Below are 21,377 nucleotides of genomic sequence, written 5' to 3'. Positions count from 1 at the left end.
CAGTACAATGTGAAGCATAAATCACTCATTGATCACAGAAAGTTTACTTTCCGACACTTCATATTAAACTTGGATTAATGAAAACTTTGTTGTTGCACGGGATCGTGATGGTATGGGTTTTCAGTATCTGAAGGACAAGTTTGGAAAAGTTATAACAGATGCTAAACTGAAAGCAGGCATTTTTGTTGGTCCCCAAATCTGCAATTTGATGCGTGACACCACATTCAGAGACAAACTCAATTCACTTGAACTTGCTGCTTGGGATTCATTCGTGCTAGTTGCAGAAAACTTTCTGGGCAGGCAGCAAGCTGAAAAGAATGCTGAAATCGTGAACAACATGCTAACAGCATACCATCAACTTGGCTGCCGAATGTCCCTTTTCATTTCCTACATTTCCATCTGAACTTCTTCCCACAAGATTTGGGTGATGTGAGTGATGAACAAGGGGAAAGGTTCCACCAGGACATTACTGTTATGGAAACAAGATATCAAGGCCGGTGCAACCCCAACATGATGGGCGGCTACCGCTGGTTTCTGCAACGAGAGAACTGAAGAGAACTGAGAGAACTGAGTGACTGAAACACTTCTGAAGTGTACATGTGTGTTGAACAAAGGTGAATTATGTGTAATTTTATATGTTGTTGCAAAACAAAAAACATCTTTTGTAATGTCATGGAACTTTGAGGCAAACGTAAATTATGTATAAAGATTACTGTGGAACAAAAAAATGTAGCTAATCACTTTTAAAGGTGTAATAACTTAAGATCCTGACGTCCTAGGCAGAATCGGACTTCAGACTTGGATTCAGCGCACTTGATTTAGATGACATGGATTAGACCAAGTAGCAGACAATATTTATTTTTTTGTGATGCAGTGATACCTGCTGTAAAACTGGTGCTGCTGTTAAGGTCAGTATAAACTGTGTACTTGCTGAAGGTTATCTACCTAAATATATAAATAAAAATGTATGAGTGTGGTCAGCTGTACAAATCATATCTGACTATTCAATGGCACTTGCCACAGCTGTATATGAAGGCAAAATATCTTTTCGATGAAACTGAACTCCTAGCATATGTTCAAACTACCCTTGCAGTGTGGATAGACTTCAAGGGTTAAGTATTTTGTCCAGGGTACTATTCCAGAAAGTCAGAAACATTTATTTTTATTTGTTTATTTTGTGTCTGTGTTTAATTGGGTATGTTTTATTCCCACTCAAACAACAGGAAGTGAGGGGAAACTTCTCCAAAAGTGAGGTCTGGTTTCAAAGGAACAAGTGACCCTATTGAAAATGTCTTTTTTCTGTAAACTTTAAAATTCTGAATTTTTCTTTACTATTTTTCTCTGTAGCCATGTTCCCCAGGTGGGAGTGGGGAGTGAAACGCAGACAACAAAACATACCAAGCTAAGGTTTATAAAGACTGGGTCCACCTTTTTATTTCTTTATTTTCTCAAAAGAGATTAAATCAATATGAAGGAAATTCAAAGATTTTTTATGTTATTTTATTATTATTTTATTTTATTTACATTTATACACATTACATTATTACATTATTTAAATTTACATTTTTTACAGATATGATTTTAAAGTGGTACCAACAAATCCTCTCGGTGAGGGTCCAGTTAGTGCAACAGTGGAGTTTAGCACAGAATCAGGTAATGTTAAATAGCCTTTAAAGTCATTTAAGCATTACTGTAATCTGTGGAAAAGTGACATCAGATGTTCATTTCCCATATTAGATCTTCCTCTATTATGTAAAACATTTTGTTTAGCTTTGGTATAGATGCCACAAGTCAGTATAGTCTTATAAGGCATTATTTTATGAATGTTTTGTCAAAGTGTTTTTAACAACTGCAATTTTTGTGTTTTAGAGCTATATGTTGAGTTTTTATATACCAAAGAATAATGGATATATTGCTCATAACCGTCCAAGTGCTTCCAAGCCCTGTTGCCAATTTTGTAAATAATTGTATTAGTGCATCTGCTAGATAGGAGATCTATACTGAACATTTACTCACTGCAAATCAGCCCAAGCCCAATCAAACACTGGTTTGCATAAATTAATCTACTTATGTGATACCTATACCAACCAATCACAGTGTATCTTTTATTGGTGTAAGTAGATTTAATTTTAGCCAGCTTGGTTTCACATCCTCTGCACTTTTTCCTAAATACACCTACACATTTAGACAATCCAAATGCTGTAAAGATCAGTTAATGGTTCTTTTCAAATGAAATGAGCATTTTATATTAGCCATACAATAAATTCCTATTATATGGGTAAGAAAGAGCCTAGCAATCTAGAGCTCACACATTGCCCACTTACCAATAGGAGATGGATGGATTATATTTATTTAAGCATAAAAGTAATCAATCTACATTGATTTTAAAAAAAAAAAGGCAATTTTTTACAAAAAAAAAAAAAGGCTAGATTTTTTGGTATTATGTTTCTAACAACAGCTGAAAATCCAAACCTATAATTTAGAAATATTAGGCACCATGGGAATCTGAAAGAGATTTGTGTTCCAGAGCAACATCTCCAGCTGACTCCACATCTGGTCTGTGTGCTGAGAAACATGCTGGAATAATGGCCACGTGTTCTAGTCTGTCTCTTTACTTGTTGGATTACAGGGCTCATGAAAGTGACAGGTATATTGCCCAATATCAAGTGATAAGAAATATGCTTGTCTCTATGTCCAAGGCAAGATAGTAATGGCACAAACAAGGTTTCCTATCTATTGTATACAGTAGCTAAAAAGTATTTTTTCCTCTTTGCAGCTGATCCAAGAGTCAGTGAGCCAGTTTCAGGTAAGACATTTTATGGCAAATTTTATCATTTTACCAAAATGCCAATTTATTAAATTGTTAAATTTAGCTAGTATATTTGACTATTTACATTACAATAACTGCTATGTGGCAGTTACAATTTACAAGTGACAATTTTACAAAAGAAGAGGACCAAGTGGTGAAGGTGTGGGGGAAGGGGGGGTTAAATTGTGAGTTAACCTAAAAGCGTAATATGACCCTTAATTTTCATAGACATTATCCACAACATTGTTTTGAATAGGTATAGAGGACAGCAGACACTAGGGATGGCCAAGCTGAATCGCCAAAGTTTTGGTGAATTTTGTTGCCTTAGAGGCATATTTCTATTAATGTCTATTTGTGGCCAATGTAAAATTTGGTATATTTGGCCATTTTTAAGGCTTTCAACACCTCCACTCTTTTCATAAGGCTTCAAAAAAACTTTGAAATTTCACAAATCCTTTAAATAACATTCTTCTGGGGAATAGCTGAAAGCTGTATGTGATGTTACACAAAAGTGTAAATGTTCCCAGACAGTCCCCACATAAAATACATTGCATTGGATTACATTGGCTCTGAATGAATTTTTTGGTTTGACAATTAGCTTGTCTTACAGCAGTTTTTTTGTTTCCAGGTAGTTTTAAGCAGTAACAAAAGTATTTCCTTTAAATGGTAAAACCCCACTTAGACAGGTTTTTGTGACTGTTTCTGTTCTCCATGATGAAAAACTGGTCTGCCAATGGCCAAATTATAATAAACTTTCATTAGGAATTAAAACACCCCAGGTGATACAGCAGTGTAAAATTGTCCAGGCAGCAACATAATTTTATTTAGAGATTTGTAAAAATACATAGGTGTTGATGTTGCTTACTGTTTTGGCAGGAGAGAAACGGGAAGCATTTTTTATTATGCCCTTACCTCTCCACTAATTTGAATGAGAGGCTAAATTTATTCTCCTAGATAGTAAGCTCTTCGAGGCAGGGTCCTCCCCTCCTCCTGTGTCACTGTCTTTATCTGTCTGTCATTTGTAACCCCTATTTAATGTGCATAATATGTTGGTGCTATATATATCTTGTTTATTATTAATATTAATATTATTATTAATAATAATAATAATAATAATAGTAATATTCTTGCAATAGGGCCATATGCTGGCTCTGTCTGATGTCTGTCACTACATACCTTACCATCTTTTAAAGGGATACAATGTTTTCTACTTGTATGTTCTGCAAAGCCATCCCATTGTTTCTTTAGGAAGACAATGACTTCACTTTTCCAGCTTTCCATGCGCTGATTTATACTAGAAACTTTACAGCCCATCACTTTAACACATGAAAAGAATAAACACACCTAAAAATGTCAGGCACCATACTGTTTATTTAGTAGTATCCCTTCTATTAGTCGGCAGCAAACATATATCTAAATGTTCCAAAGATATTTCAAAGCACAACTGTATGACGAATGTAAGATTTAGGTATGTGACAGAACAAAGGGTGCATTCCACATGTCTAGAATGACATCAGTTTTCTGAAACGGGGAGATATGCTCTGTGATCTGTCATGATGTATTGCATGTGTGCATAAAAATCAGTGATTTTATTACCACAACATTACGCCTGCATATCCTATGCATTAAATAGATGGAGTATAACCTTCTACAGGGTATATATAGTTTCCAGAGGTGTTCTATTACTATGATGAATACCTAGCATTCAACATAATTACATGGGATACAAACAGATTCCCACATCTGATGGGCTTCATTAAAACCATGTGATCACGTGACTTACAACAGTAAATTTTGTATATGTGTGTCTCATACTTCCCAATGACCCCTGCTTAGCCACAATAACACTGATTTATGGCCATGGCAAAAAATAAATATGCTTCGAGTATGGCACTTACAATGCTCCGGTGTTAAAATGTTTTCTTTGCATGTATCATGGCTCATGTCCTAATTTTTCCATGGACCTTATGCCATTCCCCAGTACTTTACATTACAAACATTTACATACTTCAGGTGTAGAAAGGTATAGACATACATAATGTATAGATAGCAGGCCTTTTTACTAGTGAACTTACTGTATAATGTACATGTGTTTGTGTTTTGCTTCTGTTATTTATCCTAAAGTATATATAAAAGTATATATAAAATTACTGATAATAGGGATCCTATAATAATGTGTTAATTATTGTTAATAGTGTGTTAATTAACAGGGGATCAGCATAACACTTGACCACACAATAATTAAATTGTAGGGGTCAATGTAACAGATAACAGTCAGTGGAGGCAGAGTGCACAGGAAGTGGATTTTCTTGGATTTTTCATATATACTGTAACAAAACACTTTGATTTGTATATTTACCAGAATAATATGGAGCAAATATTTTGTTGTAAAAAAAGGTTGTTTTTTTTTCTTTACAGAACTACAGTACCTATTATGTTAGGCCTATTATTAGGCATTTAGGAGCTTTCCTATAATAATGTATAGCTCATAATCCTCAACTAAAACTGCAGTGGGAATGTGTTACCCCTTCTACCATTTGTATTTTAATATTACTATTATGTATTTATGTATATTATGCAGAGTCTATAGTTATGTCTGGACTGCTCTGCAACACAAGCTGTCTAATGTCTCTTCCACTATAGTAATACTCCAATGTTTCCAAATTCTAAGGGCAATTTTGGGGGAGAAGCTAGTTACTATTTCAGTAGGTATTTAGTATGAGGAACCCAACACAAACATGGTGAACACTTACAAACTTTTTTTTTGCTTTTTTAAAAATTACCAAATGTAACATTTTGCATTCTGTGGGTCTTACACATGTAATTGCCATCATATTTCATAATAACATTTCCAACATTTTTGTTAAACTGATTTGCGTAGTATTTCATCTTGTTTTGATTTAATAACTCTTGATGTTCTCTTCCAACATACACAGGGGGAAAGGATGCAATATGGACAGAAATCAAGTTTAAAACAGACTCTTATTCAGAATGTAAAGGAAAGCAATATGTGAAGAGGACGTGGTATAAGAAATTTGTGGGCATTCAGTTGTGTAACTCTCTCCGATATAAGATTTACCTCAGTAACTCTCTGACAGGTAAAAAGAAAATATATATATTTTGTATTTGTATTTTGAAGCTGACACTACGCATGCCAATGTATAGCGCAGTCTAACTCCAGACTCAGTCCCCAAGGCTTCACTGCCTCTTCTAAGTAGCACATTTCTGAGATTTTGTTTCCTGATAAACATTGAAGTTACATGTATGTGCTTGATCATCATATTAAATTGAATTGAATTTATGGGGGCACGTAATAGTCAAATATTCTTTCTTCTATCATACACACCCATCACTATTTGTTTAGACATCAAGCAATTCACAAAATAGGCAACCTACAGATATGGCAAATTTAGCACCCAGAGGGGACATAACTCTGCAGAAACAGCTAGTAGAGGGTTAAAAGTAAAACTCTCTTTTCCTGTACTAGAGTTCTGTAGACCCATTTTTTAGGAACTCCAAAATTAAGTTATTAAAATAGAAACAAAAGGATGAGCACAGTCATAGCTTAAATACTTTCAGTAATTAAATAAGCCACTGTATTTTCTAAAAATTAGAACAACATGTGGAAACCCCAACATCTCTCCTAAAAACTAAAACTAATTGAAAAACTTCAAAATGCCTTTGTGCTATAAATCTGTCTGGTACAAGCATTTATCTGTTATTACAATGTTTTTCCACACACTGGATGAATACAATGGTTCCTACATCATGCTTTAATACATGTGTTACAGCTTAAACATGTGTTTGGTAAACCATGTCTTCTACCTGTAATAAACACAATTACTGTGTGGGATGTTTTCCTATATAAAGTAGCTGGTGAGTGGACAACATACTGATAGAAAAATACAAAATACAATACCATACAAGTATACTACCTATTCCCAAGATTTGTACAGAAACACTAAATTATTCAGTCCCTGCCCTTACAATTTAATGCTCCTAAAAGTCAGTGATGAATAACGAAGGGCATTCCTAACAATCATTGTATTTACACTACAAAGTAAAGCTACGTACACACATCAGATTTTTATCGCCCAATAATCGGCATCGGCCAAATATCGGGCGAAAATCTGCCGTGTGTACAGTCGGTGTCGTCCATCGTCCGAACGACCGTCCTGCCGGATCCACGGACGATGGACGACGACCGATCCTAATGAAAGGGAAGGGGGAGAGCGCGCAGCAGGGTGCCGCTCCGTCGCTCTCCCCCTCCCCTCTCCATAGAGCATGAATGGTGCTGTATGTACAGCACCGTTCATGCATCGTGCAGTCCCTTGTCGTTGGAAAGGATCGTGAAAGATCCTTTCCAACGACAAAAGTTGCACGTGTGTACGCAGCTTAAGTAAATCACCCACAAAAACATGGGATGAAGATACAAACTCATCTAGCATTCCATTACTAAGTTTCCCACATATTTCAAATTACCTAATTATCTGCTTATGTAGTGTTTCTCAACCAAGATTCTGTGAGAGCCTAGGTTACCTCCAGAGGTTGCTAGGGGTTCCTTGAGCATTGAACAATTTGTGCCTTTTAGGTACTGACAGCAATGATCTTTTTGGCTATATTAAAGGGTGACATTCTTCCCACTGAACAACCCACGAATATACTGTGAGTTGTGGATATAGTAATTATAGAAGGGGTTCCCTGAAGACCTGAAAGGTATTAAAAAGATCATGTAGCATGTAGAGGATGGATATGAACACAGAAAAGTCCTGGGAATTAAATCCAGGAGAATAGTAGCCTGTTAGATTGTAAGCTCTTCGGGGCAGGGTCCTCTCCTTCTGTGTCACTGTCTGTATCTGTCATTTGCAACCCCTATTTAATGTACCGCGCCGCGTAATATTTTGGCGCTATAGAAATCCTTTTTATTAATATTATTAATAATAATAATAATCAGCAAGTGCAGGGGGGAAAAGATTAAAAACCTTTAGCCATCAAAGGCTATTTGTACAGCCTTGCAAATCAAATTTTTAGAAAACCACATGTATAAGTTTGTCCAGGCTATGAACTAGAGACAATAGGGCACCAACTGTTCTCATTGGTCAACTTGGAATATCTCGATAAATAAATAAAAATTGTATTCTAAAGACTTGTATGAAATTACATTTTCTTACATTTTCATGGTGGATGACATTACCTTATATTAAATACCCATGGCAAGATGGTAATAGTAATGTTACTTCTATTCCTAGGCACCTTTTATAACATAGGAGATCAGTCTGGTTATGGAGAGGATCACTGCCAGTTTGTTGACTCATTTCTTGATGGAAGAACAGGACAGCAACTTTTACCTGAGCAGCTGACAACCAGAAAAGGTATTGTTGATTTTGTTGAACATCGTAAGTAGCTGCGGGGTGGGGGCGTGGTGGGCAGGCAGCGAATCGCCCCATCAAGCCTCCGACCTGCACACGAGCGAGCAGGGAAGCTCCATTCGTATCTTGGAGGCGTCCATGTGTCGGATGTCCTTAACTCAGGGACTACCTGTATATTTATTTAGGGCCTTGAAACACCTTTCTCAATGCCTATCCAGTGACCAAACAGGTGTTCATGCTGGCATCTTACAAACATACCAGGTACAGAGTAGGGGGACATGGGAGGCAGTGTACTGCCGGAGCCCTAAAATGTATTCTTTAATCTTCTTTAATCCATGTAATACTGTATGCCACCTTCAACAACTGCACTCCACTCCAGGTTTCACTCCAGTTAGCCACTTTGTACTTAGGATTTGTTTGATTCAGATGAACCTTAAAATAGAACTGTGTCCAGGCTATACCAGATGTAAAGCAGTGTGTATAAAAACAGTGAAACAACAGAGTGGATCTTGGTCACTGTACGTTTATTGTGTGAATAATGTCAGGATTTCATATGTTCATACTAATACTGATATGATTATCTGAAATAAACCAGCAGTTGGTTTCACTATTTTGTATATAGACACAGTTTGATGCAGGGTATATAATGCAGCTCAGTTATATTGTTTGCAAATTAATTTATATTTTGATTACAAGCAATTTGATTACAAGACCTTACGAGGCTCTCTAGCTGCAGGAACAGTGGATCAATCCAACCTCAAACTTCATCCACAGCCCAGTAAAGTTATTCAATAAGGATTTCTGCATTTTGCTTTTTCATGAATCTACTTTGTGTTTATATTATAGATAAGAAGGTAGGTAGGCAGGCAACTAAGCTACTTCTGACTAGGAGGCAAAACAATTTAATGAAAATGAAAGCAAAATAGTTTCTTATAATTAAGATTACAAAAATATTCTAAGCTGCCTGCAGCTGGCAAGGGCTTTATTCAGATCTATTTGGCTACGAATTTCCGGTGCTTAGTAAATATCAGCCCATTTTTATACTATGCTGATATGCAATTTGGTAAGTGCTATGCAGTACAATGTATGATGTAATGCAGTAATTCTAATTAAAAACAGACAACAGAGAGCTCATCTATTAGAACACTTCAGCTAGGGGGGTGAGTTTGTTTTATTCTAGGAAAGATATATCGTGTAATAATGGGGTTAATTAGAAGCACACCACACTAGCTGCTATGAATATCCAAGGCCAGATTATTCAAATATGCTATTGATTGTAAACTGTCAACAGACCTGAAAAATATGATGTTTTCCTAGCTTGTTGTCATGGATTATCATTCTAATATTCAAAAAAAAAAAATAACTGTTTATACATACATGCAGTGTAGAAGGGTATTCTTCATTGCCTGGGTAAAGGCATAAGCCACACTTACAGCATATGTGATTCTTAGGGATATATTTATAAGGTAGTGAATCTGACATTCACTAAAACTTTCCGTGGTAGAGAATTTTCCAGGTGTGTGTGTTTCAATGGCAGTAATTTATCTATCCTGACAGGTTCCCTTTAAGTGCCATTGTAAAACCCTGTAACAACATAAAACAGTGATGGTTTACTATTGGGAATGGGCTTGATTAGGTATTACATTTAAATACCACTTCAGTCAACAATAAACATGGACTACTAAATGGTCAGATGAAAAAAGAAATGTTCTTTCAAAGGACAGATTTTACTGAAAATAAACTTTAGAACAGCTTGTTGGATAAGAAACTGTATGTCTCCACTAATTATGTACAAATTACCATCTTAACTTTGGCATCAGAAAGGGGTGTGGGGCTTAAACAACTTGTGTCTTCAACAGATGTTCACTTATATTCCAGGTAGATATGAGGCAGTGACATGGGAATTTGGGGATCTGAAAAGAAGTGTCAACCAAACAACCCTATAAAAGTTAGGTTATATGATGTAGCAGAGTTTCTGCATCCATGAAGGTGACCGTGCAGAGGAAATATAGCAGGAAACAGATCACAATTATTTAATTTATTGGTGTGTTAATCTGACTGGTAGAAGTTCTTGTTATGAAAATTAATATGGACCATTTGAAGCACAGTGTGCTAAAAGTTGGGAACTAAACATGTACTCCTAAAGTATACCAATTGAAAATAACGGATGCTGGCATTGTACCTAACTGCTGCATTATCAGTGGCCATGAATTCTATGGCCCCTTTCACAGTAGTGATGGAAAAGAGTGTGCTTAGCAATCTCAGAGTATTGATCTTGCGGTGCAGTTCTTTTACCAAATAAAAGCAACCCTGTGCTTAGAAGCAGCTAGTAGCCTACAGAAACTGTGCTGCAACTACAGCCTTGTGCAAATGAGGAGGAAAATGCACAAAACGGTTACCAGCCCAGTTGCGAGAACATTTAAGCCTGCCTTAGTCTGAAATGACCTTTAGAGAACCAGGCAACAATGTGACGACTGAACATGTTGACTTTTGTGACCAGTGTAAGAGCAGTGGTGACAAATCTGTGGCCTCATGAACAACGTTCAGTATTCTTCTGTACATATAGGTCTTCCTTGTGTGTATATATAATCATACATGCCATTCCAGTTCCATAGAAGTGCCCCTTCTTTTCAAATTGTCATTAACTTTTAACTTTATATAATTGACAGGATTTTACAGATCAGTACGTCAGCAGCCAGTAGAATTTGGGGATATAGGAGGACGAACACATATCAGCTACGTCCATTGGTATGAATGTGGGATAGCAATACCTGGAAAATGGTAAGACGACTCCTGTGACGGAATACCGGACTCACTCCAACTGCCACCATCATCATCATCATTTCTATAGAGAATGCGCTAGCTTCAGTCTACTCTCAGTACCTTCATGTCTACTAATGTAAAATATGTATGAAATCTTTCAAGTTATTGAAATTATTCTGGAGATAACAGACTGCTTCCATATTTATCAAGATTAACACTAAGGATATTGTTTTCATAGGATAAAATCTCGGGAAGCTGGCTCCCTGGTTTTGGTATTTTAAGTAGAGCAGTGTCTATGTTATTTATCACAACGTTGTAAGAAATATTTTGATGCAAATTTCTATGCAGTATACAGTATTCTTGAAGTTTAATTAAGAATTCTTTATTCATGGTAATCTTCATCTAGCTTCATCATGATTTAATTTATTTTACTGACAAAACAAAAAAATGTGGTGTGCAATTAACCACAAAATTATGACCTTTTACTGTATTTCATGAGAAGAAACACTGGGGGAATATTCCTAGTAACATTTAGAGGGAAACATCTATGCAGGAAACATTGAAATTAGGCTGAATGGTTCAATGAACAGCAGACAATCCCACTGCTGGCCAACTCCATAATTCCTGGACTATGTCCCTTCAAACCATCCCCACATTGTGGATACAGTAAATGGACAGAGGATCCATTTTAACAAGGCAGGTACTTCATTGTGTTCATTCTTTAGTGCAAGGTTCCATTTTTCCTTTTCCGGCTACAAACATTTTAAAGATAACATAAGCATGTGATTTATAAATAGATGTGTAAGTAACTTTCTACAGAATGTACAGTATATTCAAATACAGCTTTATTTCCAAAAGGATCAATGTTTTGTATCTGAGAAAAGCCTTATATGAACTCTACAATAAAGACATTGATTTTGTTTTTTAACATTTGTTTTTATAATTTTTTTTTTTTTTTTGCATGATACCATTGCAATTGTGATTTTTTAACTAACCACCAAATCAAAAGTGTTTCATAAAGGTCTCTCAGCACTATTCATATTTAAAACACTACAACATAAGTTAAAGAAAACTGCAGATTTATATTTTTTTCTTACCTTTTTGTGTTCCCTACTTTTTATGTTTACACTAACAGGCACGTAGTTAGCCCAAAATACAACACTGGCATAATTTCTGGTCACCTCATTGCCACCTGAATACCAACCGTTCCTTTATTTAAACAAAACAAAAAAAAATGATTGCCATTTCCTTGTAACCATATGACAATAGAGGCATCCTGTAGGCTTTTTGTGTTAAGAACCCCATTTAAAAAAGAAAAAAAATCATCCCAAGTAGTAAAAAAATGTTTAACTGGTTATGAATCCACACAAAAAGAAATTGAGTTTTAACATTTTATTAGGTTTTGGTGACTGTTAGATTTTGTACATAATACCTACTTCAAAAACAGATCTAATAGGACACATCAGAATGTTAAAAAACAAACAAGTGGGGTTTAGCGTGTGTTCTCACATGTTTGACAAAGCGGTCTAATGAGTCAAACATGTCACTGGTTTGGGCCTTAGATTTCAACTAGTGAGCAAATACAATCAGAAGCAAGTAATAATCATTTGGTCGCTTCCATCAAGAAAGTTGCACAACAGTAAAACAGGAGAATGTTTTCACCGTTGTCAGAAATTTAATTACAAGTGTAAGCATAATATTAAAGTCTGTTTGGATGGAAACAGATCTAGCAGCCATAATAGAGATATTCCATTTATCGGTAACCAGGACCTGGTTGGGTATAGCCCTGACCAAATGGAGGGCGATTACGAGCATATGGATTAGGCCCACTTGCAGGGGGAGTTACGGTACTACCAGGTGGGGGGGTAAATCCTGGCCTAGGCTGATAGCTACCTGGTTGGCTTGGTGCCATGCCAGGCTGGGACACAGGGGGGACATTATAGTTAGCAGGCTGAGAAGCTTGTGTAGTGTAAGTCTGTGCTGGGTAGGAGCCAGCAGGATACTGTTGAGGAGCTTGCGATGGAAGTTGTTGTGCCTGGCCTTGAAAGCCAGAAGCAGGAGCCTGGGCTGCTTGCTGGCTGTAACCAGGAAATTGCTGCGGTGCTTGGGGTGTCGATTGCTGACTGTAGCCTAGGAGACAAGAGAAATGATTTTGTCACCTAATACTTTTCACACGTTTGAGACATTTGTTCTAGAAATACATTTGTTACAGTAAGCTGTAAAACTTATATTTAATCACTCTTGAGACTCACAAATTGTTTCTTGGAATCCCTAAATCTCACGTTTACAAGCTACTGTTCTCTGGGTAAATATGAATGTCATATGTCTGACTGTCTTACCAGGATACTGCATTCCATACTGCTGCTGGGGCTGAGCTGCAGCCTGCGGTTGACCTTGAGCTGTTGGATATCCAGGCTGTTGAGGATATTGCTGATATATTTGGCCTGCAGACAAAGCAAATCAGTTCATTTGTCTGAAATCCGAAAACTACATTTGTACTGACAAAATTGTAAAAATAAGGTGTTTACTGGAAAAGAAACAATACCCTAATAAAAAAAAAATCCAAAGGGTGCAATGGTATACTATAATGCCTATAATGAAACTTTTTTTTTTAACATTGAGCAGAATATACAGATATAATCTGTGCTGGATTTTTTTTATTATTATTTACAGGGCTTTCTGTAAAGTAAAACAATATTCACAGCTTCTGATCTTTACTCTTGCGACTCAAGCAGGCTGAAAAATATTTTGCATTCTACACTTTTAGGACTGCAGGTCCCCTACTAGTGCAGTGGTTTCTTCCATCATGTTTGACCTGAACAGGTTGACAAAAAATCTCGCAACCCCCGGACCTGAGGTGCGCCGGATTTTAGAAAATTCCGGATTTTTTTATTTTTATACGCACCTCCACACACAGGCCGGCCTTTCTTTCGCAGCACCGCAGACATCTAGCACTGTTCCAGGGAGCAGACAGCAGGGAAGTCTCAACATGTATTTGTGTAAACAAGCAAGCTAACAGCTGTTTCTGCAGAACAGTGCTATAAAAACATCAGTGGCCAAACAGTGTACCGCAGTCCCTGTATTGAAAATGCGATCCGAAATTCATGCCAGGAAACTGAAAGAACCGGTATATCGATGACCGAGTTTTCGATTGTCAACCTGTAGTGCTTCATGGGTTGATTAAAGAAGAGGACCAAACATTACCCACTAGTCTAGGGGTCAGATACAGATTTTTCAGTTAGTAAGTATCTTCAGTATAGGTGTATGGGTAAAAATTATTTTCTTTACAGATGCCCTTGTTTAAAAAATTGTAACAGCCATTTTATTATAAACCGTTGGCAGGAAAGATTGCATGCTGTGTGCCCTGTTCTATAGTCCTCCAAAAAATCCAGCATTTATATACAAAAAGTCTTACATAATGTAAGGGTTTAACTTAGTCACAATGGCATGGAGATCAATCTGACTTATATTGCATGGAGATCAATCTGACTTATATGCACAAATAAAAGCATGCTAAGTACAATACATGACCCGACCTTCAATCTGACCTGGCTGCTGAGATCCTGGGTAAGGCTGTTGTTGAGGTTGAACTCCTGGTGGATGAGCTGAGGAGGAGGATGCAATACTGTCTGGAGTGCTAGACCGTTCCTCTACTGGAGCACTGGGAGGACCTGCAAGCAATGGTATTCAAAAAATAATTATGTCTATGTCTACACACCATGCCAAATATCCTATCTCATGTACAACCTGTACTCTTGCCAAAAATGTACTCTATACATTACTGGTATTCAACGTTACAGAAAATAAAACCTGGATGTATCTGAAGATATTTTTCTGGTGACAATATTAAAAGCTGCTATTACATCTATTCACTAGAAACCATAATCTCATACTTTTAAAACCATCTTCTCTGATGGAGTTCTTGGCACATTGGTATACATTTTTTACACAGTCTAATATTTTATTTATTTTTGCTAGTAATGGTGAGATTTTGACACCAAAAAAAGCTTAACACAATTTTCAATTGGGAAGGGATAGAATGTCTGTAATGTTTTTATTGTCATCAGGTCCTTATTATGGGGATCTAATTTCTTTAATTTCTACACTGACTTGGTGTCAAAGAGAACAAAAATAATGAGAATTTTCTTTATTGAGGACAGATGCAACAAAAGCACATTTTTAGTTCAGTAGGGAAGGGCTGAAGCCACAGTGAGGGTTTTATTCTTGTCTGTGTGTTCCCGTGTCAATGATTTGGTATAACTCACATAACCTGTCCTGGTATCAAAGGAGGAATATCCCCAATGGAGATAATCTGTCTAATTTCTAATTTTATTGGAAATTAAAAATAAAAGAAAATAGCTTTCTCCAAAACAGCTGGAGTTTATGGGAGATTTGACATCATCCTTTTCTTTTATTTCTCCATTGGCATAATTGTAGATGTATGGCGGAGGCATTCTAATAACCATGTACATGAATGACCAATATTTACTTTTCTTTGTCAGCTCTTGGAGAAAGAATAAATTGAACAGTATAAAAGATTTTTTTTTATTAATCTTCTGTTTCTTACAGCACCAACAAACACTTGTTTAGAGTGCCAGAGAGTCAAAAGTTCCGAAAACAATTGCCAAATATGCTTTAACATGTTTTTTAAATCTTTGTGCCACCTGAGTGTTGTCTGTTTAAAAAAAACTATGAAAGTTCTAGAGTACCTTCTGTGTTATAAATTCATATTATATATATATATACACATACATACACACATACATATACATACATACATACAAACTAAGCAGTACTTGCCAATTATTTCTGAACAGGCTAAATAAACATACCAGTAACCTGGTCCTCAGTCAGTCCAAAAGCTGACATGACATTTTTGTTGATCTCATCTGGATTCTTCAAAGGATCAAACGCAGACATGCTTGCAGCCATAACTTGTGTGGACGGCTTAACTGAAGAGTCAGGAGCAGCAGGCTTCTCTTCTCGGCCATCTACAGTTTCTGTTAGCAAAAAAAGAACCCTCTAAGACTTCTCTCAAGTTAGGACAATGACACAAAGACAAATTGAAATAGTAAACATACCTGCATTTGGTAGGCTGGTTGGAATTCCAGGTTCCGCAGGCGGCTCTAAGCAATCCAGTAGACGGTTGACTTTGTTGCGCAGTTCTATTAGTTCTCGACGTAAATACTTCACTTGACTGGACTCAAGTGGCCGCGGCTGACCATTAACTGTTGAAAACAGAAATGCATTATAAAAGCAATAAAAGTAAAAAAATGCTACAAGGAAAAAATGTTTTATAAATTAAAGCTTAAACCTGCCAGCTATTCTGAGCATTTAAGAAAATAGGTAAACAAACTATGATTCAGAGAATACGAAGCTGAACCAGTTAATATGATTCTAATGCCAAGTATCAAATACATAATGTAGTTTTAGCAAGCAAGCACATGATAAAGTGAACAGATTGTGCAGTGTCTCACTGGTAATCAAATGTTAACAAAAAAACAATTTAATATGAAGAAGTATGGCTTCTCAGCAGAGGCATCTGGATAATATAATTAAATATCTGGGTGCCAAGACTCCGTAACTGATAAGGAGCAGAAAGTACTTGAACAATCCCAAATAGAAAAGCACAACAAATAAGCAAGACAATGTGTTAGTCAGTCAGCTGAGAGATACTTTGAATCTCTTGGTTGACAGTCATTAAATATTAGATGTCAACCTCAGCGGAAAAAAAAAAGTATTGTGTCTTGTACAACACCCACTAAGAATTCTAGCACTCTAAGAAGAAAACAAGATGTAAAAAGCACAAACCCATACTTACATTTGGAACTACTTTAGCTGATTTTTTTTAATGCAAAATGGAAATTTTATGTTGGTAACAGTGCATTCATGCACACTTAGAACTTTCAGCTTTTCCAAAAGGAACACAGCACAGGACCTTGGATTCTCTTTGACCACTTGGTTTCAGCATCACAGAGGCTGTGAAAATGTGTCTCCAATAATATAAATATGATATTTCGTACACGGGAAGATGTGTATGTGCCCCTGCCAGAGGCCAGAAATGGGCAAATAGAATTTTCAGAAGACAGCCAATTCTGGCAGCTTATGTTTTATCTCAGAACAGAATTCCTTTTACTACAAATATTTAAGTTTTGAGTAAAATGTGGCAAGTTGGATGTTGGAAACAAGTTAGGCTGCAACATCTCTTTAAATAGGTTTTTAGATCTGCCAAGCGGTAGCACATCCTTTCAGGCATCACACCACTTCTATTTGATGGTAGCACGGCTTCATTAAAGAGGAACTAAACTCATCTTCTCCAGTGCTCAACCCAGAAATTTTTTTAAGCCGGGTGGGAAGAAATTGTAGGTGGGTGGCAGCCCCTGTATTGTGACCAAACTCTTTAGTAACCACCCAAAAACAGCCCGGTGGGTGCTGAAAAGTGCCGGGTGGTGCACCCAGCTAAAAGGGCCTGGGAAGAACCCTGTTCTCCTCTTCTTCCTATGTCACCCGACGCAGGCGCTAGATCGGGTGACGTAGATGAGAAAAAACTTGCCGATCTCACCTTTTGACGAAAGGTCTCCTTCTGTGCATGCCGGAGATGCTCGGGCATGCGCAGAAGGAGCAGCCAAGACCCTCTCGGGGAACAAAAAAGTATTATACATGATATCTACATTAAAGGATATTTATAAATTAGGCACATGTGTCCCAGTCACAGAACCACCAATTTAGTGTATGAAATGGAACTTCATGTAAGCCCCTGATCGGTAGCTATAACTTTGCCTTTCAAGGATTAAAAAAACTGTTTTGGCCATTAATTGTTTTGTATTGGGTTTCTATGCTGTATTCACATTCCTTTAATAATAAAGACAAAATGAATGAAAATGAAGGGCAGCTAATACTGTATTAGTTTATTATTTTTTAGGGGTACACTGTTTTGATAGCAAGTTAAATTGATCATCAACTAGATGGATGGATGTATGTAATTACATATATTCAGCAACAAATGCCACATATGCTTTCTATGTTATTTCACAATGTCCTAAGGGAAATATAAAACACAGGGCTGCCTTTAGAAACTGCTCTTTGACAGCATTCCACTAAGAGGCCTGGACATTCATGCCATGTTCTCTTCAACTACAGAGACCATAGACCTAGGCAAGTTTTATCATTATGTGGAACTACAGCGCCACCTAGTGAAAGGCCTGGGCATTAGGAAACATTTAGGAAAGGGAAGAAGTGCTAAAGGATTCCTAACACATTGTACTTTATAAATAAAAGCTGGAATCAGGAATGCATCAGTCACAACATATTGCTTACATAGATGACCTGCAAAAATTACCTTTATTTTTAAAGGCCTGAACTTAAACCCCAGGAAAAAAACTACATAAAAACAATGGCCCTGATTTATTACAGCTCTCCATGTCTGGAGAAGATACACTTTCATCAGTGAACCTGGGTGATCCACCAAACCTGGACAAATAATAGCAAATGTCAAATAACAAATGTCTTAAGAAATCCATTCCAGGTTTGTTGGATTGCCCAGGTTCACTGATGAAAGTGTATCTTCTCCAGCCATGGAGAGCTTTAACCTCCCCTAGGTCTAATTTCATCCAAATTTCTATGCAAAAAGTGGTAACATTTTTTCATGGAAATTTATTTTTCATTGTAGGCTGTAATTCTTAGGCATAACTCACTGATATTTAAAACATTTAATAATAAACTTTAAATAACAAAACACAAACATCTGTTAAAAAAGAAATCTTTAAACGTGATGTAATTGTATAGTAGCAAATAAACCCCATAGATCTTGTCTCTGCACTTTGAGGTTGGACAACCGAGGAGCAGGATGTGTCCCCAGGACCTGCATGGACCAGCGACGGAGCAAGGTAAGTGGGGTTTTTTTTGTTTGGTTTTTCTAGTTAAAAGCGACCCCGAGTGTGACTCGTGATTACTGTTTTTAGCATGTAAAATCCACCACGAGTCACACTCCGGATTTCCGCTAGGGGGGTAATAAATCAGGCCCATTTTTTATATGAACAAAAAAATTAAAAACATTTCTTTATAAAAACCCTGCTCCTACATCCTAAAACTAAAGGGAAGATCAGTAATATCAAATAATCATCAGTGCTAGCTGACAAAGACATAATATGATTAGAGATATACCAGTTTTTTGAGCCACGGCACATTTTGTACATTGAAAAAATCCTGGCGCAGCACACCACAAATCAAAAATGTTACAAAATGACACTCTGTAACTAATTCTCTTGTCTCTAAGAATAAACAAGGCAAATAAGCTACCTACTGCCACCCACTGACATGGAAGAGTATTACATTACTCTGCCAGTGACTACAGCACAGACATTCGACAATGGTAATTGGATAATTTCCCACGGTACACCTGAAGATCTCTCACGGCACACTAGTCTGCCGCAGCTCAGTGGTTATAATCACTGGGATTTTCTATGTAAGTAATAAAATTCATTTAGACTCACCAAATAATGTAAGCTTCAGAATTCGACTGCACTGTATAGCAAATGATAAGTCTGAACTATCAAAGATAGTGATGAGGTCTCCATCTGAAACATAGAGCAACATTAAATAGTTGAGCAATGAATATACAAAAAAAATGGAAAAATTTAACTATATAAGTATATCTGTTCAGAGAATGGACATTACATTATTTACACATTGACCACAAGCAATAAATAAAACAAGCCGTCCCTGACTTCTCAAGGTACTTTTTTTTATTTTTATTGTGAGGTCACCTTATCCGAGATCACAGCACACATTCTCCAGTCCAGATATATATATGTAATAAGCTGGCAACTAACCCAGAGTTTGTATAGACACTGATGTCCATTACTAAGTGATGGAGAAGTATAGACAGAGGTGAATGCAGCAGTGCTCTAGAAAAATCAATTTCTCATTCATTTGTTGCTCAGAAACAGTTCTTCTAGCTTTGTCAATGTAAAAAGTATATAGCTTATTACAAGAACAAATGGTAATTCAAATGGAAGGACACTAGTAATACTAAAACAAACTTGTTTAGATGGTATTCTTTTTATTTCTGAACATTTGTCTAAGCTTTGAGAATAAATAGTTTTAAATTGATTTTTTGTTTGTTTAGGAACTTTGTAAATATTTTAGTGTGTATGATCTACATTAAAATATTTGTTAGTAGCATAACATTACAAAGTTGCTGCAAGCCAGAAGGTATACACGCGTTTTGTGAGCTGGCATTATTGTCACCACAAGTCTTCTACGGCTATACTTTCCGGAGGGCAGAGATAGGCATCTAGCTAGCATTTTTAGAAGGCAGTCAGATATGGCAGCAGCCTGTTTTCTCTCAGCACAGATTTACTTTTACTCTAAATATTTTAGTTTTGAATAAAATGTGGCAAGCTGCAGCTTTTTTTTTTGTACTTCAAGTAGGTTTACAGATCTGCCCATCTGCTGCCACCTGAACAATATGAATGCTGGTAGACAGGCTGTGCAATCCGTGCTGGATTACAAATAAACGTTCCGCTAGCACCACCTAGTGGTAATGTTTGTTTATTGTTGAGCTTATTTTTCCACGCAGTATGATGATGTGGCAAACCATTCAATGTTGGCTTGCTGGAACTACTCCCATTTGCTGAGTGTTCAAACATACATTATTGCTAAAAAACATTTCAGCCAGTCTTGAAGAAAAATATATGTCACTTAAAAAGTGACTTCATGGACACCCTAATTACATACAGTATAGTTACCCCTTAAAGAGGTTACAAGGTTTAAGCTGTATGTTTAGGGCTTTGCTCACATGGACAGTCACTGCTTCTAACCTGCATGTAAACTTGGTAATCTGGACAGTTCAAGTCTGAGAAAAGCCAATTAAAATGCTCATTCATTTTATAGGTGTATGATGATAGCGGCAGATCAGTGGCTGGGAACAGCCATCCATGTGAATGTTACCTAAAAGCTGCTTCACCATCATCTGCAGCCTGTGCAGACTATGAAGAGACTTTTGCTTGATGTATAGAGAACAGAATATTCATAAGCAGAAATAAGGGAAAATTAGAACGTTATTTTTTCCAATTTACTTGTAAAAATCATGAGTAAATTTCTGTTAACATTTTTATGAATTTAACATGATAACTTTACAATTAAAATGCAAAGCCCCCCAACATGGTATGGTCATAAATTCATGTATAGTCCAAACAAAAGAACGGTCCTTAAACATTTTTCAGTTGCCTGCCAACTTTTCAAGTTAACAGCAAAACCACTAGACACAGTGGTGAAAACAAGTGATGAAAATTGCTCACAAACGGGGACATCTAGGAATATGTCTACAGTAAAAAACACATTTAAATATATATATTTTTTCATAAATCAAAGATAAATAAGTGATTGAGGAAATGCATTTTAATGCAAAACTAGAGGCTTTTTAAAATTGAAAA

The 21,377-nt window shown here is 36.6% G+C and overlaps 2 protein-coding genes across 41 annotated transcripts in view; one reads left to right on the top strand and one right to left on the bottom strand.

Annotated features, from left to right (window-relative positions):
* Positions 1-11,869, top strand: part of ABI3BP (ABI family member 3 binding protein) — a 187,678-nt gene extending 175,809 nt beyond the window's left edge. For all 39 annotated transcript variants that reach the window (XM_072414769.1, XM_072414669.1, XM_072414687.1 and 36 more), the window contains 5 exons: positions 1,574-1,653; positions 2,777-2,806; positions 5,746-5,907; positions 8,059-8,181; positions 10,848-11,869. In XM_072414769.1, the coding sequence (XP_072270870.1) occupies positions 1,574-1,653; positions 2,777-2,806; positions 5,746-5,907; positions 8,059-8,181; positions 10,848-10,963 (511 nt within the window). In that variant the 3' untranslated portion in view covers positions 10,964-11,869. The remainder of the gene's footprint in view (positions 1-1,573; positions 1,654-2,776; positions 2,807-5,745; positions 5,908-8,058; positions 8,182-10,847) is intronic.
* Positions 11,870-12,318: 449 nt separating this feature from the next.
* The window catches only part of TFG (trafficking from ER to golgi regulator), a 20,515-nt gene continuing 11,456 nt past the window's right edge, over positions 12,319-21,377 (bottom strand). The window contains exons 3-8 of one of the 2 annotated variants that reach the window (XM_072414867.1): positions 19,434-19,517; positions 16,023-16,169; positions 15,774-15,941; positions 14,478-14,612; positions 13,281-13,385; positions 12,319-13,071 (exon numbers count right to left, since the gene is read on the bottom strand). In XM_072414867.1, coding sequence (XP_072270968.1) covers positions 12,695-13,071; positions 13,281-13,385; positions 14,478-14,612; positions 15,774-15,941; positions 16,023-16,169; positions 19,434-19,517 — 1,016 coding nt within the window. In that variant the 3' untranslated portion in view covers positions 12,319-12,694. The remainder of the gene's footprint in view (positions 13,072-13,280; positions 13,386-14,477; positions 14,613-15,773; positions 15,942-16,022; positions 16,170-19,433; positions 19,518-21,377) is intronic. The other variant, XM_072414877.1, reaches the window with a different exon arrangement.

This window comes from Pyxicephalus adspersus, chromosome 1 (genome assembly GCF_032062135.1).
Source record: "Pyxicephalus adspersus chromosome 1, UCB_Pads_2.0, whole genome shotgun sequence".
Classification (NCBI taxonomy): domain Eukaryota; kingdom Metazoa; phylum Chordata; class Amphibia; order Anura; family Pyxicephalidae; genus Pyxicephalus; species Pyxicephalus adspersus.
Note: the sequence above shows the minus strand (reverse complement) of the source record. Positions and strands in the feature narration are given on the sequence as shown.